Source organism: Kogia breviceps, chromosome 18, assembly GCF_026419965.1.
Source record: "Kogia breviceps isolate mKogBre1 chromosome 18, mKogBre1 haplotype 1, whole genome shotgun sequence".
Classification (NCBI taxonomy): domain Eukaryota; kingdom Metazoa; phylum Chordata; class Mammalia; order Artiodactyla; family Physeteridae; genus Kogia; species Kogia breviceps.
In genome coordinates this window covers 13,421,491-13,443,713 of record NC_081327.1, presented here as the reverse complement: position 1 = coordinate 13,443,713, position 22,223 = coordinate 13,421,491, and the positions used below count along the sequence as shown (strand labels likewise).

Genomic DNA, 22,223 nt, shown 5'->3' with positions numbered 1-22,223 from the left:
TATATTTCCAGCTACAACGTTAATAAACATTGAAAACATATCACGTGAAACAAGACAGTCACAAAAGACCACATATTGTACAATTTCATTTATATGAAATGTCTGAATAGACCAATTCATTGAGGCATAAATCAGATTAGTGGTTCATTAGACTGGGAGGAAGGAGGAGAATATGAGATTGGCTGCTAATGGGTACAATAATTCTTTCAGGGAGGACAAAAATAATCTAAAATTACATGATGGTGATGCATGCACAACCCTGTGGATTTTTTAAAAAAAACATTCCGTTGTACACTTTAAAGGGTAAAATGTATGGTATGTGAATCAAGCTACTAAAAAAAATCTAAAAGAATATATTTCCTAGCTCTGCCCACCAAAACAAAAAGCCTAGAAACAATGACCATGTCAGTAGCAATAAGCACCATAACTGGGGTTTTCTCCCAACCATTCCAGCTAGTCCCTTTCAGTCTTTTTTGCTGGTTCCTCCTCATTTTCCAGACTTTCTCATGTTGAAGTGACCCAGAGATAAGTCCTTTACCTCTATCATTTTCCATCTACCTTACCCTCTAAGTGATCTCTTTAAATATCACCTCTATGCTGATAATCCCCAAACGTATGTCTCCAACCTAGGTCTCAGATCTTTCTTTTGAACTTCAGACTTGTATATCCCACTGCCAACTTAATATTTCCACCTGAATGTCCAATGGGTATCTCATACTTCAGATACAATATTCCAAACTGAAATCTCACTATCTCTCTATGCCCCAGGTTCTTCCTACCTTCTTTCCCTTCTCAGTTAATGATAACTCCATTCTTCAAGTTGCTCAGATTAAAAAATGTTGTGTCATCTTGTCACACTTACACTCCACATCAGTTCTATCAGCAAATTATGTCAGTTTTACCTTTAAAGTACATCCAGTACACGACTACTTCTCACCATTTTTACTACTCTGGTCCAGGTCACCAACATCTTTTCCCTAGATTAATGCAATAGTTTCCTAATTGGTCTCTCTGCTTCTGCTCTTGTCCCTGCCCTCTTCCCCTATTCTTCTTCTCATAATGCTCTCATCAGAGCAACCAAGGCAATCCTCTTAAATCGTAAGCAGATAATATCACTTGCATGTTCAAAATTCTCCAATAGCTTCCCATCTCATTCACAGTAAAAAGCCGAGATCCTGAAGATGGCCCATAAGGCCCAATCTGAACTGCCCTCCTTCCCTCCAACTACCTTTCTTCTCTCATCTCTCACTGCTCTCCCTCTCATTTGCTCTATTTCAGCCACACCAGCCTCTTTGTAACAGGCATATTCCCACGTCAGGGCTTTTCTAACTGTTGTTCCCTCTTCCCTTAATTATGTGTATAACTAGCACCTTTATTTCCTTCATATCTTTATTATTACATTTTCAAGATGCATTCTTAACTACCCCATCTAAAACTCCAAGTCTCATCCCTGATTCTATATATCCTCCTGCTTTACTTCTTCTCTTAGAATGTTTCAGTATTTAATGTATGTTATATTTAACTTACCTCATTTATTATCTGGCCCACAACAATGTAAGTACCATGATAGCAGAGAGTTTGTCTCCTTTACTCAATGCTCTATCCCAAGCATCTATAATTATTCCTGTCACACTCAGCATTCAATAAATGGTGAGTGGATGAATTAATGAATCCTCAGTACCTGAAGAACCTGGAAAAGAAATTTGAAAATAGAACATTGCTTTAGAAAAACACCTTAGAAAACACATAATTCACACACAAAAAAAGATTTTTAAATGGATGACTTCGGTAGTAATCATATAACTGCAAATTAAAGAAATTATTTTACATTTATGAGGTTAACAAAGATTACTAATACTAATGATAACCATTGTTATAAAGTGTGTATGAATATAGGCAATCTTATACTATGCCAATAATACTGTAGATTATTGGAACCTTACAAGAGAATAACTGGATAGAATTAGGGAGTCTTTAATAAGCACATATATCTCAGCCTATCCGTTCCACTTCTAAGAGCCTACCCCCCATCAGAAAAATTAAGAAAGTGCATCATAACATGCCAAATAGTTGCTGATAAACCCATTCTTTATAATGGCAAGAAGTTAAAAAGAACCAAATTACCCATCAATAGGTGTAAATGCATTAAAATGTATACCATAAAAAAACTTTTAAATGATGACATAGATGTGTAATTGTTTAAATGGAAAAATATTAACTGCACATTGTTAAATGGCATAGGCAGATTACAGAACTGTATGTATAGTGTGATTCCAATTTTATAATATACGAATGCATATGTATGTATTCACAGAGGGAGGGGTGAAAAGATGGGAAATAAATTTTGATAGTGGCTGGTAGAAGTATAAATGATTTTTGCTTTCTTGGAGCTTTTCTTTATTTTGTTGATTTGGGGAGGGGAGTGAGGGGCAAGAAGCATTGTTACTAAGCACACAAAACAACGTGGCCAATACACAGAAATAAAATTTTAAATAAATACTGAAACAACGTGTTGGGGCTATTGATATCTCATAGAAAAACATATTTACAATTACCATCTCCAAAGAAATGAAGCACTGCTACAAACAGTCTCACAAATCTACACACACAACAGAACTCTGCCTTTTATCGTGGTTTGCAGCCACGTTCATAGTGAAACAGAAAAGGAAAAGCACGTCCACAAAATCCGCCTGCACACACGACTCCACGGCCACATCAGTCACAAATGCCTGGCAAATAAAGTCCTATCAAGCCACACGCTCATAGTCCTTCATACGTCACTCCCACGGCCTCAGGGAACCACCCGCACAGGCAAAGCCCTGCCCGGCGTCCTCCTCCAACAACACAGGCACCGGGTGGTCCGCAGGCCCCTACTCCACCCAGCACAAAGAGTCCCGGACTCTGAGCTCGCGGCTTCCCGAGGACTTACCACTGAGCCCGCAGACACAGGCCCCAATTCCGCACCTCAGCGCCGCACAAGTGGCACAGCCGGTGCAACCCGAGTTACATAATCCATTAAGGTCAGTGCCGGCTGTGGCCGAAGGTAACACAAGCCTCGGTCCGTTAGACGCAGGATAACTCTTCCCAGAGCCCCGCGCGGCTCGCCGGGGCGGGACTGGCCCTCCAGTTGACGAGTAGCGGGAATAACCAACCGCTGCGTTGAGGGGCTCTCAGATCTGCCGAGGGGCCTCAGCTGAGAGTTTTGCGGCAGCTGCCTCCACTGAGTCCGGCCCTCGGAGCCTGGGAGTGCCACTTGGTGCTGAGAAGAATCTGAAAAGGTCCGCAGTTTTCCTGCCCCGGACTACATTTCCCAGAGGCCTTCTCGGCCCAAATCTATTTTCTCCGAAAAGTCGCCTCTCCTCACAGTTGTCTGGATCTTCGGGTTCTAGGCGTTACGGTACCTGGTCCGTGAAGGAAGCACCGCTGAGTCGGTTTCGTTCCGTCAGGTCCCGGCTCCACCTGGGACTGGACTTCAGTGGGGTGAAAGTGGGGCAAGGTCTGGGCACCGTGAAGAGACGAGATGAGCCAGCCTGAGCCTCAAGATCCTGGAGGCAGTCAGAAAAGGGAGGAGTACCGTTGCGTGATCTGGTGTCGAGATATCAGCGGTGGAATTTGTGGTAGGGAGTCTACGGGGTCGAGAGACTGAGGTCCATTGACTTTAGGGTCGTGCGAGTTTGCGACCATTCGTGTGACCATGGTCGCGTCGTCTCTTCTAGTGACCTCTTGATTCTGACTCTGCAGTTTTTCAGAGACAATGTGCTGTGTCCGTTCTTTGTGTTTCTGCTTTTCTGACGGGCACCTGTTAAAATATTGAAATTTACATGGTTAAGTCAATACACGAGTCATCGAAATATTAAATGGAAAAAAATTATAGAGATTCGTGATTGTGTATTACTGGAAACAGCCACGCTTTTTAAAAAATTTACACTGTGTTACTCCACATTCCGTGTGTGTTATATGGACAGAAGTGATACAGGTAATCTAGAAGGATGTTGTTGAAAAAGGCAAAGACACGGAGCCATCAAATGAAACGTCATGTCAATAATTCACAGTAACCTCGACATCAGGAGTGAAAAGTGTAAGTTGAAAAGTAGACAAGTAACCAGGTGCAAAAACCTAAGAATCTATCAACCCGGACCATATGTCACTCTTTCCCTAAAGCCCTGATTTCTTTTTCAACATTTCATATGAGTTCCGCTCTGATTTAAGAATTTAAAAACAATTGACAATGAAAGTTTAAGATTCACTGCAATAATTTTGCAGTAGAGACCAAAATGGAGAAAATATCCAAGAAAACACTACTGTATGCTTTTCTGCAATAGTATGTTGGCAAAGAGAACAGAATACAGTAGACTACAGCATGCTAAATATCAGGAACTTGTAGTCGTTGAAGGTATCGGAGAGGGTTCTGGCTTATAAATAAGCTTACCGTGAAGCTACACAAAGCCTAAAGAACTATGTTATCTCTAGGAAGCAGAATAAGATAGTCTTCCTTTCACAGCCTTCCTTTCACTAGATGATAATGGGCACTGTTTCCGAAAAGTGTGAATTTCTTTCTGGGAAGGGAAAAGAGGCTCCGAAACACTGCAGAGAGAGAACATGTCCTCTAAATAAGTTTTGCTTATTTGTCTCATGTGTCTTTACCAACAGTACATTTTTCTGTCAACTGTAAGAATTATTTTTTGCTAATTATTTTGTTAAAAGATGAGAAGAGAACAGAGTTGGTTCTATGTCCATTCAGATTCCTGATTTCATTTTTTATACTTGTAGATTTGTCTATTTCTTTTATTTCTGTTAAGCTTTGCTTTATATATTTTAAAGCTCTCTTGTTGGATGATACATATTTAGAGTTGTAAGAGCTTCCTGTTGGGTTGATCCAATAGGAAATTATGGAATCTACCCATTATAATATCACTTTTTGTCTTAGTTTTGATATTACTGTAGCTTCACCATCCTTCTTTGGGCTAGTACATTATCTTTTTCTACCCTTTTGCTTTTAACCGTTCTGTTTTATTTTTAAAGTATGTCTCATTAAACAATGTTATTTTTAAAATAATGACAATCTTACTCTTTGACATATTTAGTGAATTTACATTTAATGTAGTTGGGTTTTGGTCTACTACCCTAGAATTTGTTTTCTTTTCGGCCTAGCTTTTTTAAAAAATTTAACATTTTATTTTGAAGTAATTCTTGATTCTCATGCAGTTGTAAGAAATAATTCAGGGAAATCCCATATACCCATTATCCAGTTTCCCCCAGTGGTAACATCTTGCAATACTATACACTGTATCACAACCTTGACATTGATACTTTCAAGATATTTCCATCATCACAAGAATACTTCATGTTGTCCTTTTACAGCCATACCCACTTCCCTCCTTCTCTTAACCCCCTCCTTAAAACCTGGCAACCCTAATCTGTTCTCCATTTCTATAACTTTACGCATTCAAGAATGTTATGTAAATGGAATTATAAAGTATGTAATTGGACTATTGACTTTTTCACTCAGCATAATTCCCTGGAGATTCATACGTGTTTTTACATGTGTAAGTAATTCATTCCTTTTTATTGCTGAGTAGAAGTCCAGGTGGATATGCCACAGTTTGTTTAGCCATTCATTCATTGAAGGACATACGGGTTGTTTCCAACTTTTGGCTGTTATAACTAAAGCTGCTATATACATTCATGTACAATTTTATCGTGTGTGTGAAAACAAATTTTCATTTCAAACACCAAGGAGAGTTTTAGAAGGAATTTGTCCATTTATTTATTTTTTTAATCTATCTGGAATTTGCACTGAGATTGTATTGAGATTATAGATCAGTTGGGGAGAACTGACATCTTTAAAATGGTGACTCTCATAACCATAAGACACAATATGAACACAATAGATATCTTCTTTAATTCCTCCAAGCAATATTTTATATTTTTAATGTACAGATAATGACATATTTTGTCAGATTTACCCCTAGGTATTACAGAGATTTTGATGCATTGTATGTAAATGGTATTTTTAAAAATTCAATTTCCAATTGTTCATTGCTGGTATATAAGAAATACAATTGATTTTTGTATCTTGTAGCCTGATACCTTGCTTAAGTCACTTAGTATTTCTACTAGAGTTTGGAGGTTCCACTGGATTTTCTACATAGATGATCGTGTCATCTGTGAAAAAAGACAGTGATATCTATTCCTATTGCAATCGGCAGACATAGTATGGACCCACCCACCCACCCAAAATACGGTTGGGATGTTGAAACTGTTGACGCCACACACACACCAAGAGGGTATGAAAAGTTTTATTACTCGCACAATGAAGCTTTCTAGGAAAAGCAACGCAGGTGTCCCAAGAAAGTCTGCAAATTGTTTGCAAAAGCAAGGAAAGGAAATTGGCATGGAGCGTTTATGGCAGAGGCTTGTGTGGTTTAAATCTCCCGCTAGTGTCAAAAAAGAGAGCTCCTGAGCTTGCCCAGATTGGGAGCACAGGAGAAATGAGGAGTGAAACTCAAAGCTGTAAGCAGCTTCTTCTGCTGCTCCTGGTGCTGCTTGTGTGCGTTTTTGGTGTGGATCTGGTGAAACAGCAGCTGAGGAGACTCCGGAGGTCACCATGGCTGACAAAAAAACCAAGGAAGGACTGAGAACAATGGTCATATTAATTTGAAGGTGGCAGGGCAGGATGGTTCTGTGGTGCGCTTTAAGATTAAGAGGCATACACCACTTAGTAAACTAATGAAAGTCTATTGTGAATGACACGGTTTGTCAATGAGGTAGATCAGATTCCGATTTGACGGGCAGCCAATCAATGAAACAGATTCACCTACACAGCTGGAAATGGAGGATGAAGATACAAATGATGTGTTCTAGCAACAGACAGGAGGTGTCTACTAAAAAAGGAACCAGCTACTTTACTCCAGAACTCTGTTCTACAGACCAAAAGGACATTCTCGATTAGAAAAATGCAATTTGGTTCCACCACATCCTAACTACTACAGTACGGTTTTCTCTAGTCTTTCATTTTCCTCTTCCCCATTCCTTTATTGTACATAAAGTAACTGGTGTATGCAGAAGCATATTGCTTTCTTAAAAAGTAAATTATGGCCAATGGTATGTTTTGATTGACATCAAATGAAAATGGGATGGGGGAAATACTAGTTCTGTGAAAATGTCGCCTTTCCATTAGTGGTATGCTTGGTCACCTCTTTATATGCCAGTAAGTTGTTTTGCTCTCGCTGTTTAACAAAAAAAAAAAAAAAAAAAGGAATATAAAAAATCCTGCATACCTTGTTCAGCTGGAGAATTTTAATGTTTTTCATTTATCATTGTTAAACCAAGGACAATTTTATGACTTTTTTCTATGTAGATGTCACAAGTAAGGTAGTCTCTTTAAGTAGGGATAAATTACTCTAAAAGAACTAAATCCTAAAATAGTACAAATAAACTTATTTCCAAAACAGAAAGAGTCACAGGTGTAGAAAACAAACTTATGATCACCAAGGGGGAAGGGGGAGGTAGGATAAATTGGGAGACTGGGATTGACATGAACACACTACTATATATAAAGTAGATAACTAATGTGGAGCTACTGTATAGCACAAGGAACTCTACTCAATACTCTGTAATGATCTATATGGGGAAAGAGTCTAAAAAAGAGTGGATATATGTATAACTGATGCACTTTGCTGTACAGCAGAAACAAATACAACATCGTAACTCAACTATACTCCAATTAAAAATTAATTTTTAAAAAAGAAAGAAATCCTAGATAGTTTTCTCTTCAAGACAAGCACTTGTTGTTTAAATAAACTTCTTGGTTTGGTTTTCTTTTTTAAAGCTATGAGCAGGCAAACACCAAAAAATGAAATTAGGCTCTTCATCACACTATCAAATCTGTATGCTGTTTATTTCTTTTTCTTTCCTGGCTTCTCTGGCTAAAACCTTCTATACAAGATTGAACAGAAGTGGAGACAGCGAATATCTTTGCCAAGATCTTACTTCGAAGGAAAGTATTCAGTTTTGTACTATTAAGTGAAATGGTAGCTGGAGATTTTTTGTAGATGGCCTTCACTGAGTTGCAGATTTTTTCTTTTTCTGCTAAGTGTATTTATCAAGAATGGATCTTGGGCTTCCCTGGTGGCGCAGTGGTTGAGAATCCGCCTGCCGATGCAGGGGACACGGGTTCATGCCCCAGTCCGGGAAGATCCCACATGCCGTGGAGCGGCTGGGCCCGTGAGCCATGGCCGCTGAGCCTGCGCGTGTGGAGCCTGTGCTCCGCAACCGGAGAGGCCACAACAGTGAGAGGCCCACGTACCACACACACACAAAAAAGAATGGGTCTTGAATTTTGTCAAATGCTCTTTTTGCATCTGAGATGGCAATATGTATTTTCTTTCTCTTTTAGTTTGTTAATATGTTGAATTACACTGGACTTCAAATCTTAAAACCAATCTTATATTCTTGGGATAAACACCACTTGGCCATTGTTGCATTATCTTTTTTTCATATTGTTGGATTCAATTTGCTAAAATTTTATTAAGAACTTTTTGCAAATAGGTTCATGAGGGATATTAATCTGTAGGTTTTGTGGGGGTGGGGGAGGTGGGGTAATTTTGTCTAGTTAACTCATAAAATGAATTGGGAAGAATTTCCTTCTTTTCAATATTCTGGAAGAGTTTGTATAAAATTATTATTTATTCTTTAAATGCTTAACAGAATTTTAAATGTTTAATTAAAATTAAATAGAAATGTTTCATAGAATTTACCAGTGAAGCCATCTGGACTTGGCTTTTTTGTAGGAAGCATTTTTTTAAAAGATTTATTTATTATTTATTTGGTTTTTTATTTATTTATGGCTGGGCTGGGTCTCAGTTGCAGCACGCAGGCTCTTCGTTGTGGTGCACGGGCTTCCCTCTAGTTGTGGCGTGGGGGTTTTCTCTTTAGTTGTGGCGCACAGGTTCCAGGGTGCATGGGCTCTGTAGTTTGCGGCCTGTGGGCTCCAGTTGAGGCGCACGAGCTCGGTAGTTTTGGCACACGGCTTTAGTTGCCTTGTGGCATGTGGGATCTTAGTTCCCTGACCAGGGATCGAACCGCATCCTCTGCATTGTAAGGCAGTTTCTTTACTACTGGACCACCAGGGAAATCCCTGTAGGAAGGTTTTTAATTCCAAATTCAATTTATTTTATAGATATAGGGCTATTCAGGTTAATTATTTATTCTTTAGTAAGGTTTGATAGTTTGTGTCTGTCAAGAAATCTTTCTATTTCACCTAATTTGTTTAATATATTGGATTAAAGTTTCTATGCTGTACTTTGTCATCCTTTTAACATTTGTAGAATCTGTAGTGATGTCACTTCTCTCATTCCTGATATATCTCCATTTCTCTCCTGACCAGTCTTGCTACAGTTTTATCATTTTTATTAATCTCAAATAACTAACTTTTGGTTCCATTGATTTGTCTTTATTTTTCTGTTTTCTATTTCATTGATTTCTGCTCTGATATTATTTCCTTTGTCTTGCTTACATTGTGTTTAATTTGCTCTTCTTTTTCTGGTTTCTTAAAGTGGAAGATGAAGTCATTGATTTGAGACCTTTGTTTTTTGTTAATATAGACATCTAGTTTCTAGAAATTTCCCCTTGAACACAGTTTCAGTGGCATCTCATAATTGCTATGTAATATGTTTTCATTTTCTTTCAGTTCAACATACTAACTTCCTTTTTGATTTCTTTTTTTAATCCATGTGTTATTTAGACATGTGTACATTTCCAAATAACAATATTCAATAATTATCCAGATATCTTTCAGGTACTGATTTCTAATTTAATTCCATTGTGGAAAGAGGCTTGTTTTGTGGCCCAGAATATGTTTTATTTTTGTAAGTGTTCCATGTGCACTTGAAAAAAATTAGTATTTTTTGCTGTTGTTGGTTGTAGTGCTCTGCAAATATCAATTAGTTCAAATGACAGTGTTTTTCAAATCTTCTGTTTTAACTGATTTTCTGTCTACTTGTTCTAGCAATTACTGAGAGTATTACTGGAATCTCTGACTTGTAATAGTGGATTTATCTCTTTCTCCTTCCAGTTTTATCAGTTTTTGTTTCATGTATTTTGATGCTATTATTAGGTGCATGAACATTTACAATTGTTGTTTTCTATTGATGAACTGACCAGTTTATTATTATGAAATGATCTTCTTTACCTCTGTAATATTTTTTGCTCTGAAACCTACTTTGTAGATATTTATATCTACTCCAGCTTTCTTTTTTTTACAGCTTTACTGAGATGTAATTTACATACCATATAACTCACCCATTTAAAGTGTATGTAATTCAATGATTTTTGGTATACTACATGATTACATTTTTATATTATTGTAAAATACATAACAAAATTTGCCATTTTAACAATTTTTAAGTGTACAATTCAGTGGCATTAAGTAGATTCAAAATGTTGTGCAATCATCACCACTATCTATTTCCAAAACTTTTCATCAATCCAAACAGAAACTTTGTAACCAATAAATTCTCTATGAATTTGCCTAATCCAAATATTTCATATAAGCAGAATTATATAATATTTGTCCTTTTGCATATGAGTTATTTCACTTTGTATAAATTTTTCAAGCTTCATCCATGCTGTGTCAGAACTTTATTCCTTTTTATGGCTGAATAATATTCCATTGTATGTGTAGAGTACACTTTGTTTATCCATTCATGTTTTTTCCACCTTTTGGCTATTTTGAATAATGCTTCACTAAACATTGGAATACAAGTATCTGTTCAAGTCCCTACTTTCAGTTCCTTTGGATATATACCTAGGAGCATAATTTCTGGGTCACATGGTAATTCTATGCTAAACTTTTTGAGGAATTGCCAAACTATACCATTTTATATTTTCACCATCGTTGTACAAGGGTTACAAGTTCTGCACATCCTCACTAACACGTGTTATTTTCAGTTATTTTGAAAATACCCATCCTAGTAGGTATAAAGTGGTATCTCATAGCTTTATTTGCATTTCCCTAATTACTAATGATGTTTAGTCTTTTTATGTGTTTATTGGCCATTTATATATCTTCTTTGCAGAAATATATATTCAAGTCTTTGCTCACTTTTTGAATTGGGTTGTCCTTTTGTTGTTGAGCTTTAGGAGTTCTTTATATATTCTGGGTGTTAAACCCTTATCGGATATATGATTTACAAGTATTTTCACCATTCTGTGGGATGTCTTTTCACCTTCTTGATGCACAAAAGTTTTTAATTTTGATGAAGTCCAATTTATCTATTTTTTTCTTTGGCTGCTTGTGCTCTAGGTGTCATATCTAAGAACCTACTGCCAAATCCAAGGTCATTCCAGCTTTCTTTACACAGCATTAGCATGGTATATCTTTTTCCATCCTTGTACTTTTAACCTATTGGTATAGTTGTGTTTATAGTGAATTTCTCATAGGCAGCATATGGTTGAGTTGTGCTTTTTCATCCGACCTGATACTCAGTCCCTCTTAATTGGGATGTTCAGATCATTTATATTTAATTTGATTATTGATATAAACCTTCTCTCTTTCAATTTGTTTCCCACGTGTAATTTGCTCCCTTCTCCTCTTTCTGACTTCTTTTGGATTAACTGAGTAATTTTTTTTTTTTTGCGGTACGCGGGCTTCTCACTGTTATGGCCTCTCCCGTTGTGGAGCACAGGCTCCGGACGCGCAGGCTCAGCGGCCATGACTCACGGGCCTAGCTGCTCCGCGACATGTGGGATCTTCCCAGACCAAGGCACAAACCCGTGTCCACTGCATCGTCAGGTGGACTCTCAACCACTGCGCCACCAGGGAAGCCCTAACTGAGTAATTTTTATGACTCCATTTTATCTCCCTTGTTGGATAATTAGCAGTAACTCTTTGTTAGTTAAGTGGTTGCTTTAGGGCTTAGCGTGTACATCTTTCACTTAATACAGTGTCCATTCAAGTGATATTATATTACTTCCCATAGAATACTGGAATCTTTACATTAGTTTATTTCCACGCACTTCTGGCATTTGTGCTATTGTTGTCATACAACTTGCTTCTATATTTGTTAACATATATTAATAATATAGATACCCTTAACTACATTGTTTTTATTCTTGCTTAAACAGTAATTTGTATTTTGGCAATAATTAAATAATAAGAAAATAGTATTATGTGTTAACCCTGTAGTTACCATCTCTGGTGCTCTTCACTCCTTTGTGTAGATCCAGATATCTATTTGTTATCCAAATACACATATAATAGGTCTCTTGAATTTCCCCTTCCACTCACTAATATTTTATTCACCATTTTTTAAAGCTTATTTTCTCTGTGTCTATCCCAGCACCTCAAATAGCATCTGGCACACAGTAGGTGCTTTCTAATCGGATACCACAGGGCAGAATTTTTTACACAAACCTCCATCCATTAGTATAATCCTCACGGTCTGCCATACACACTATCATACCACAGTCCTACTCCACTCTCCACCAGTCAGCCACTTTCTATCATATAGCACATTCTCACAGTTAACATCACAAATATCACACACAACAACACAATCACACACATGGTCACAGAAATGCACCATGCTCACTCCACAGAGTTTTGCATAGTTACTCTCACAGAAACACACACACAATGACAAAATCAAAGGGTGGCGCACTAACTCACAAAATCAGTCAGGTGACAGAAACTTAAATAAAAACTTAAAATATAATCACTGTTGTTCTAAGGAGGTATAGAGTCAGGTTAAGGAGCCGTGGAGTGTCGGGGGAGAAGTGTAATCAGGGAAGCCCTCTTGGAGATGTGACATTTGTATCTGAACGTAGGAAACTCTGAAGATACCCGACATAGGAGCCATTTTAGGAAGAGGGGACACAGTCACATCCACCGTCACTAAATCACAAACACAGGAACCATATGCAAAGGATGATACTCTCTACCCTGACCCCTCCCCTCCTGCCTTCAAGGTAAACCATTCCCTGAGAAAGAACGCCCTAGGGAAGGCGGGACTGGGTGGAAGCATAACGCACCTGCGCACTCCACTCCCAACTGCCCACCACACACCACACACTTTTTTCAGGTTCCCCAGCTCAAAAAGAGGAACTCACTCTTCACGCACTTTGTGTAGACGCGAGCGCACTAGCGCGCGCCCACACACCACCCGGCCCCCTGCGACTAGCCCAAGGCTTGTAATTCTCTACTGCGTTGCTTAGGGAGGTGAACCGAAACCCTGTGCCTACGCACTTCAATCCCAGACCGTCTAGTGTGACGCTCGGCTAGTCTCTGTGGCAGACCGAGGCTCGGAGCTGAGAGGAATCATCGGGACTTCCAGGCTCCTTCTGCAAGGACAGGGAGAGGTCGGCGTGGCAAGAGCCGGGGCAGAGGGGGCGGTGTTACGAACCTCCAGAGCAGCTGAGCTGTGGCAGTAGAACTCCCGGGTGCCGAGCCTTTTTCTGGTCAGCACTACATTTCCCAGTGGCCCCCGCGAACACTGGGCCCGTTGCCCCTTTGTGTCCTCCGGAGGCTAGGTCGCTTCTTTCCGGGCCCGCGGAGGCTGGGTTCCCTCAGATGCAGGGCAGGAGGTGGGCCCGAGAGGAGGTTACCCGAGTTTTCCGGGCTTGGACCTGGTCTTCCGGCACTTCAGTTCTGCAGGTAGGAAGTGGGTTGAGGAGTGGCCTGTGGGTCACCCTGACGTCGGTCCTCGGGCCTTCTGTGTGACTCTTAGTGTGAGACGGGGTTGAGACCTTACGGTGCGTGAGCCTGTCACCCGATGTGCCTGTACACATCGTATCTGTGTGACTGTGGGTGCGAGTGAGTCGATGGTTGGTGCCACAGAGGGCGAGACTGTGAGCGGGGGCGGGAGGGTACTCTCTGTCTCCCGTTGTTCCTGTATCCTCGGCCTCTCTGTGACTGGAGTGTGAGATCATCGGTTGTGATACCCTAGTATTTGAGGCTGGGGGCTATGGGAGAGGGTGACGGTGTGAAACTGCCCGTACCCGTGGCCGCTGTGATCTGTGTAAGATGGTGGTTGGCGCTGTAGTTTTTAAGAATCTGTGAGTGTGTGTATGTTGTGTTTTTTTTTTTTTTTTGCGGGGTGGGCGGGGGCGCTGAGTAGGACGCTGTGCCACCAGTATCTATTAAAGCTAACCAGTTGATGCCAGTGTGCCACCAAGTTTTAGAACCACTGATCTACTGGAGAGAAGGAAAGTGGAGTCAGGAAGACCTTTATTTGATCTCGGTGCTGTTATTTATTAGCTGTGTGTCTTTATGCAAATGATTACATTACTTGGAGTTTTTATTTGTAAAATCTAGAAAATCTCTTGTTAAAATAATAAATTAGGAAGTGATTTAAGCACAGGTTAAATTGCATGCAAGAAGATTCCTAGGTCTCCATTCTGCCTTCTCTCTATTGGAGGGAAGGGTGCAACAGACGAAAGAGAAGCAGAAAAATTCTAGGCTAATGATTCTGGATGCTGCAAGGAAAGCCTAGTTTCTCATGTTCTCTTACCCATCTCACTCATCTAAGGACACTGCCATTTCCCAAGAGAAGAGTCAAGGGGAGGAAAGAATGGCTGTTGGACTTCTTAAGGCCATGTACCAGGTGAGCTGGTGTTTTCTTTCCTGAAATATTTTCCTGCTTTTCAAAACAAGCAGACATTAATTTTCCTTCTGCTGAAACTTTTCTGGGTGACCAATCATGTCACTTCTTAAAAACCTTCCAATGGATTTCCACCTGATTCTGGATAAATGTTGAAGTCCTTGCCTTGGCCTGCAAGGCCCTACATAAACTGGTCCCTGGCTAACCCTCTGACCTCATCTAATTTTTCCCACTCTGTATTTCACTCACTTGGTTCCAGCCACACTAGCTTCCTTGTAGTGATCTGAGTACATTCTTAACTCATGGCCTTGCACTTACTGTTCCCTCTGCCTAGAATGCTGTTCCCCCAGATACAGACCAACTTCTTCATTCTGGTCTCTGTCCAAATGTTCATTCATTCAAGAAATTTTTGCTAAGCACCTATTAACTAAGAGGGCTTAATCCTAGTCTTCTTTTCTGCTATATCTACACTCACTACTTTGTTGATCTCACTCTGTTTCACGGCTTTATATACCATCTATATGCCAACAACTACCAAATTGTATACAACCCAGAAATCCAGACTCATATATCCAACTACCTACTCAGCATCTTCATTTGGTTGTGTAATGGATACCTCAAATTTAGATGTCTCAAACTGAGTGAAATGAGCCATTGGAAGTTTGGGAGCATAGGAGTGGCATGATCTGATTCCCATTTAATAGGATCACTCTGGCTGCTATTGAAAATAAACTGAATGGGACAAGGATAGAAACAGGAAAATCAATTAGAAAACTCTTACGTACTTCCCCATCTAAGATGTTCAAGCTAAAAATCTTCCATTAGGAAATTCTGTTTGTCCTGTCTTCAAAATATATCCAAAACCTGACCACTTATTACTACCACCAGTTTCCATTCTGGTATAAACCAACATCTCTCACCTGGATTATCGCTATGCTCTTCTAACTTGTCCCTCTACTTCCACCCTAACTGTCTTTAGTCTATACCCAACAGAGCAGCCAAAGTGATCCTGTTACGTATGTCATATTATGTCATTCCTCTTCACATCAGGGAGAGAAACAATGGAAAGTATAGACAACTCTTTAAAATAGTTTAGCTGTAAGGGAAGAAGAGAAATGAGTGGTAACTGAAGGAGAAACTGTAGTCAACAACGTTTTTTAAAGATGGGTATATGTCTGTGGGCTGATGTTAAAGATTCAATAGAAAGGGAAATTGAAGAGGAGAGAGGAGGGAATTGCTGGAACACTGTGCTTGCCTAGCTGAGAGCAGCTGAGGTCTAGGATACAAGTGGAGGGGTTTGGCCTTTGCTAGGAAAGTGGGCTGTTCATTTATAGTAATAGGATCAAGTTAGAGTTTATGGGCCAGATGCAAGTAGATATGTAGATGTTGTGGGAATTTGTGGAAATTCTCTTAAAATGACTTTTGTTTTTTCAGTGGGACAAAGCAAGATCCTTAGCTGAGAGTAAGGATGGGGGAGGAGGTATTGAAGACTGAGGAGAGAGAAGAAAGTATCAAATGGTCATTTAGGAGGGTGGGGGAAATGAATGGACTAGAGAAATGTATCATGTAGGTAGGTAGAAATGTATCATTTTGGCCCCCTGGAAGTTAGTGATGTGAATTTAAAGTGAGACCAATTAGCATGATTTCTCTAGCAAAGGTCAGCTGTGCAGCCTCCAGAAACAGAGTATGTTGAGTGATGGCTGTGGTTTAACCAGGTGAGTATAGTTAAGTGAGAGGGAGCCAGGCAGTTGAGGGTATATGTGTGGGAGTGATTATAACAAATGGTTGTTCTAGGAAGTGAGGGTATGTGGGGGTGAAGAACAGTGAAAATGTGGTGAGATCAATGATTTGTAGGTTCTAGTGTGGTCGAAGAATTATCCTAATTGGGGTACCAGAGGGGAAAAACTGGAATATAGGAGGTGGAAGTGGAAGTGGGAGAGTTGAGATTATGGAGGGTTTTGTACTTATTGGTAACAACAAGGTCTAGGGCATGATCATGAAGTGAGCGACTGTAGAACTGTGGAAGACAAGCTTATTGGAGAAGATGGGGTCAGAGAACTGAGAGGCCAGGCTGTTGGGAGGGTTGTTTATATGAATATTGAAATGACCAAAGGTTATGTTTAATGGGAGTACCATTGGAGAGAGTAACAGTGAGCCAGATGCTAAAGTGTTCAAGTAATGACAGAATTTGTATCTACCAGGAATTGGTAGATAATGGAAACAAGAAGTGATAGTGACATAGCCAGATTTCATGAGGTTGAAAACTAGGTATATTTTAGGAAAGAGGGTGGGGCAATGGTATGGAAACAAGTGTAAGGAGCAAAGAGGTCACCTACCTCACCTCCACGTGCTGTGTACAAGGGATGTGAGAAATAAGACAGTCACCACATGACAGGGCTTCAGGGAAAGTTGTCTTCTCCGTTGGGAATCATGTTTCTGTAAGGCAAAAACGTTAAGGGAACTGTTGACTCTCTTTAGACTGGTTTGATTATAATTATGAATGGATTTTGAAACCAAGTATTTGGTTAGAGTTCAAATATTTTAAGAGGTTCTTTGTTAGAGGTCAAATATTTTAAGGTTAGAGTTTAAGCTTATGTTGACACTAATTATTTTCATTGTATAAATAAGACTCAGTGAAAAAATGTGTATGTTAAAAATTTATACATTTATTATACATATTTATGTAAGCTAAGGAAAACATTTTTGGAAGCATGTATACCACATGAACCAAACTCTTAACAGGAGCGTTTCTGCAGTATATGAAGGATGTTATTGCTAGGGCAGAGAGGGAGAAATTCACAAACTACTTCATATAATTAAATAAGAAAAAAAAGTTACTGTGTGTTGAAAAAACATTTTAAGAATTTTTATTTTGTAGAGATAGTTTTTTAAACTATGACAAAATTGTATCAAATGCCCAATTAAAAATCTTGCTTTGACAGATTCACCTCTTCTAATTTTGTAAGAAAACAAAACTATTTACAAGTGTGTATATGTGTGTGTGTATCCATCCCCACACACAAACACATAATGTATGTTAGTTTTCATCAGGTGGTCACATTATAGAAGCCTGGAATCCAGCTGAATCATAGCATAGCTCCAAGTTTTTAAGAACTTTGCTCAGCCCCTATAAGCAAAAACAGTATTATGAGTGGAACACTCATTTCTTTACACAAAATTTTAAGTACTCTATAAAAGTGTTTGAATTTTAATGGAATTGATCATTTGTTTTGCTTGATCTAGAACAGTTTTCAGAGATACAGCAAGCACTTTATGGTCTCATTTTTGATCCTCTTATAGCTTCTTGAACTTTGCAAAGCATTCATTCATTCATTCATTCAGTTTATTCAGCAAATATTTGAATGCCTCATGTGTGCCAGATACTATTCTATAACTGGGATATAGCAGTGACCAAAACAAAAACATACTCTGCCCTCACGGACTTTACATTTTAATGGAGGTGGGGAGCAGACAATAAATAACAAAATAATTAAGTACCATGGAGAAAAATAAGGAGGGTTAGGGGAATAGGCAACTGGGGTAAGGGCATTGCTTTTTTTATATACAGAATGATCTGAGAAGTACAAAAGCCCTGAGGGGGAACATTCTTGACATATTTGAGAATGTAATATATGGGAGAGCCCTGTGTGCCTGGGGCAGAATGAATGAGATGAGTATGGGAAGAGATGAGGTTGTTTCACTTCATTTATTTATTTCATTTCAGGAGTTGGTGACCTTCAGAGATGTGGCTGTAGACTTCTCCCAAGAGGAGTGGGATTGTCTGAATTCTTCTCAGAGGCATCTGTACAGTAATGTGATGTTGGAGAACTACAGGATCTTGGTATCACTGGGTAAGAATATCTTCTTGTAAAATTGAGCTTATACTCATAAGGGGCACTTTGCTACCACCATTGTTGTGAATTTTTGGATAGCATCTGTAGTGCTTGGCTGAAAGTCTGCTGCCTGTGCCAAAGTAACGGGTTAATATTTGTGGAGTTGGCAGTGAACAGGTCTATTATTAATCTGTGTTGGAAGCTTCAGCTTCCCTGTCCTTTGAATACATGTCCTTATCACAGTTTTCTCTGGCTTACTGCAAGCTCTCTCTTCCCTGATGATCAAAGAATTGGATGTGAGTTCTGGGATGTCTACAGCATGACCAAATTCTGTTTCTTATATGCAGGACTTTGCTTTTCTAAACCAAGTGTGATATTATTGTTGGAACAAGGGAAGGAGCCCTGGATGGTAAAGACAGAGCTGACAAAAGACTTGTGCTCAGGTGAGTGAAGAGGAATAGGCAGGCAAAAACCTTTGCAGGTGACAGCGCAACTTGACTCAAAGGTATCACACCTCTTTACTCTTCTTTGTTGTTGGCATGTTCCTCTCAAATGTCCTAGGTCTTAGTAGAAACTTGAGTCCTTTTAGTGTGTTCTCCCAAAGTTGATATTCTAAACTGTCTCTCCTTTCACATTTTGCCCCCTCTTATCTATTCTCTGAGTCTCCTTCCTTCCCAGTCTCATAAACCTCTTCCAGTCTTTAAAAAATCTTTTCCTAATCTGATGAACTTTTGAACTTTTGATGAACTACAAACAGCTGTAACTGAAGTAACAAGTTCAAATCCTGACACTTACATGCAGTGGAACTTTGGGCAAGTTACTTAACCTCTCTGTGCCTTTGTTTTGTCATCTATAAAATGGGATAATATTTTTAAGGTGCTTTCAACAGTTCCTATCTCATGAGCTCAAAAGCTGTTAGCTGCTAATATTATAATAGTAGTAGTTTATCTCTAAATGCCTCATTTTTTTCTTAATGGTCAGTTCATTCATTCCTTTAATCAACATTTATTGAATTTGTACTTTAAACAGAGTACTTACAAGATGCTAGGGTATTATACATTTATGTAAATAATCAAACAGTTGATAGGCTTGTAGCAGAGATAAAATATGGCTGAAAATGGCACACATGAAAAGAAAGCTGACATGAAGGAAGCTCAGAGAGAGGTGAGAGAGGAGTCTGCTTAGTTGGGAAGATGGTCTTTAACAAAAACACAGGTCAGGGACTTCCCTGATGGTCCGGTGGTTAAGACTCCTCGCTTCCACTGCAGGGGGCGTGGGTTCAATCCCTGGTCAGGGAACTAAGATCCTGCATGCAGTGTGGTGTGGCCAAAAAAAAAAGGTCAGAAGCTAGAAAACATTTGAGGGATAAGAGATTAAGAGGTTAGCTTTGTTGTGTAGGAAGGATTTTCAGATAGGCATAGGGAGCATTAAGGTGAAATGAAGGACTTAAAGTTCAGAAGAAAATTAGGGTCATTGTAAACATCTCTGTCAACACTACTCCCCAACTCATCCCCATCCCTTCCACTACCTCTCCCCAATCTTTTATGTTCATGTTCAGTTTTCTAAGGAAAAATTTCGATATGGAACTGTAGTATCAAAGAATACATGGCTAAATTTTATTAATTATTATTATTAAATAAATCATACACAAATAAATATATTAGACTAAATATGTACTTTAGGTAATAATATAACAAAAAATGTACCTGCTTCTTAACTTAGGATATGGAAGATTGTCAATGCCATTTTAGGCCCTCAAGGGTCCCTGCCTAGTGATATATCACTCCCTACTCTTGGACCATCTCTACCACTCACTAGGGTAACCATTATCCTACAATTTTGCTTATTATTTCTTGACTTTTCTTTATTGTTGGTGCCATATAGCCCTAAACAAAATCCTTATATTTGCATATTTTCAATTTTTTATATATGGAAATATATTGGAAATATAGTATATAGATAATTCTGACTTTTTTCAACCCAAAATTATATTCCTAAGATTCATCCATGTTGATTTTAGTAACTATTTTTCCTTGAATTTTATTTTTCCTGTTGAAATGTAATGTATTCCACTGTGAAAAACCACAATTTATCCATTGAAGGGCATTTGAGTTGTTTCAGTTTTATGTTATTATAAATGTTACTGCTATGAACCTTATTATACATGACTGATGGTGTACATATGCTGGAGTTCATGTAGAGAATATAGCCAGGAATTTACTACATAATGCTATTTTACTTTCCAGATTACTTGTACTAATTTACATTTCTAATAGCTGTGTGTAAGAGTATTCATTGCTCCACATTCAGAATTGACAAATTTTTAAATTTTTTGCAAATTTGATGGGTATGAAATATTATCTATTATACTTGTCATCTGAATTTCCTTGACTACTAAAAAAATTTGGCATCTTTTTATATATATAAATGGCCATTTTGATGTCCTCTTCTGTGAAGTGCCTGCTCATTCCTTTGTTCAGTTTTGGGAATATATATATATTTTTTATGAAGTATAGTTGATTTACAATATCATATTAGTTTCAGGTGTACAACATAGTGATTTGATATTTTTATAGACTATACTCTACTTAAAGTTATTATAAAATATTTGCTATATTCCCTGTGCTATACAGTATATCCTTGTTGCTTATTTATTTATTTATTTTTTGCTGTGCCATGTGGCTTGTCGGATCTTAGTTCCCTGACCAGGGATCGAACCCAGGACCACTGCAGTGAAAGCACCAAGTCTTAGCCACTGGGCCACCAGGGAATTCCCACTTATTTATTTTATACATAGTAGTTTGTACCTCTTAACCCCCTACCACTATCCTGCCCCTCCCCCATACCTTCTTTGTACTGGTAACCATTAGTTCATTCTCTGTATCTGTGAGTCTGTTTCTGTTTTGTTAAGTTCATTTGTTTGTTTTATTTTTTAGATTCCACATATAAGTGATAATATACAGTATTTGTCTTTCTCTGTCTGACTTATCACTAAGCCTAATACCCTCCAGTTCCATCCATGTGGTTGCAAATGGCAAAATTTCATTCTTTTTTACGACTGAGTAGTATTCCATTATATATATTCACATACATACATATATATAGGTATATATGTCACATCTTTATCCATTCCTCTGTTAATGGACACTTAGATTGCTTCCATATCATGGCTATTGTAAATAACGCTGCTATGAACATTGGGGTGCATGTATCTTTTTGATTTAGTGTTTTTGTTTTCTTCAGATATGTACCCAGGAGTGGAATTGCTGGATCATATGGTAGTTCTATTTTTAGTTTTCTGAGGAACCACTGTACTGTTTTCCATAGTGGCTGTACCAATTTACATTCCCACCAACAGTGCAAGAGGGTTCCCTTTTCTTCACATTTGTTATTTGTGGTCTTTTTAATGATAGCCATTATGAAATGTATGAGATGATATCTCGTGGTTTTGATTTGTGTAGCTTATGTTTTTGATTTTGATATTTTGTTTTAAGAAACCTTTCTATAGTCTGAAGTCATATGGGTGTTCTCAAATTGTTTTCTAAAGATTTTCCTTTTACATTTAGGGCCATAATCCAGTTGAAATTGTTTTTGAGATTGAAGTAAGTATTTAATTTCTAAAACCAAATGTCCCAGACATTTACTGAAGAAATGAGCTCTCTTTGCTTATTGTTCTGAATGTTACCTCTTAATATATCAGGTTATAGTATATTTATGGGTCTGATTTTGAGCTCTGTTCCATTCCATTGATCTCTGTTTTCTTATTCCAGTACCACACTATCTTAAATAT

The 22,223-nt window shown here is 38.5% G+C and overlaps 2 protein-coding genes and 1 pseudogene across 5 annotated transcripts in view; 2 read left to right on the top strand and 1 right to left on the bottom strand.

Moving 5' to 3' along the window:
• Positions 1-13,961, bottom strand: part of LOC131744940 (zinc finger protein 569) — a 61,466-nt gene extending 47,505 nt beyond the window's left edge. Inside the window, 3 exon segments of the mRNA XM_059045001.2 lie at positions 1,528-1,690; positions 2,930-3,799; positions 13,404-13,961. Of these exon segments, the coding sequence (XP_058900984.2) occupies positions 1,528-1,532 (5 nt within the window). The 5' untranslated portion in view covers positions 1,533-1,690; positions 2,930-3,799; positions 13,404-13,961.
• The window catches only part of LOC131744952 (zinc finger protein 570), a 31,592-nt gene continuing 12,193 nt past the window's right edge, over positions 2,825-22,223 (top strand). The window contains exons 1-5 of one of the 4 annotated variants that reach the window (XM_067019108.1): positions 12,785-13,654; positions 14,529-14,603; positions 18,325-18,451; positions 18,781-18,876; positions 22,000-22,035. Coding sequence is in view for 3 of the 4 variants with exons in the window: in XM_059045031.2 (XP_058901014.1) it covers positions 13,571-13,654; positions 14,529-14,603; positions 18,325-18,451; positions 18,781-18,876 (382 nt within the window). In the remaining variant the exon portion in view is untranslated. Of the gene's footprint in view, positions 4,079-12,784; positions 13,753-14,528; positions 14,604-18,324; positions 18,452-18,780; positions 18,877-21,999; positions 22,036-22,223 lie in introns of those variants that run through there. The other 3 variants (XM_059045031.2, XM_059045032.2, XM_067019106.1) reach the window with 3 other exon arrangements.
• LOC131744984 (small ubiquitin-related modifier 2 pseudogene) lies at positions 6,006-6,888 on the top strand (annotated as a pseudogene).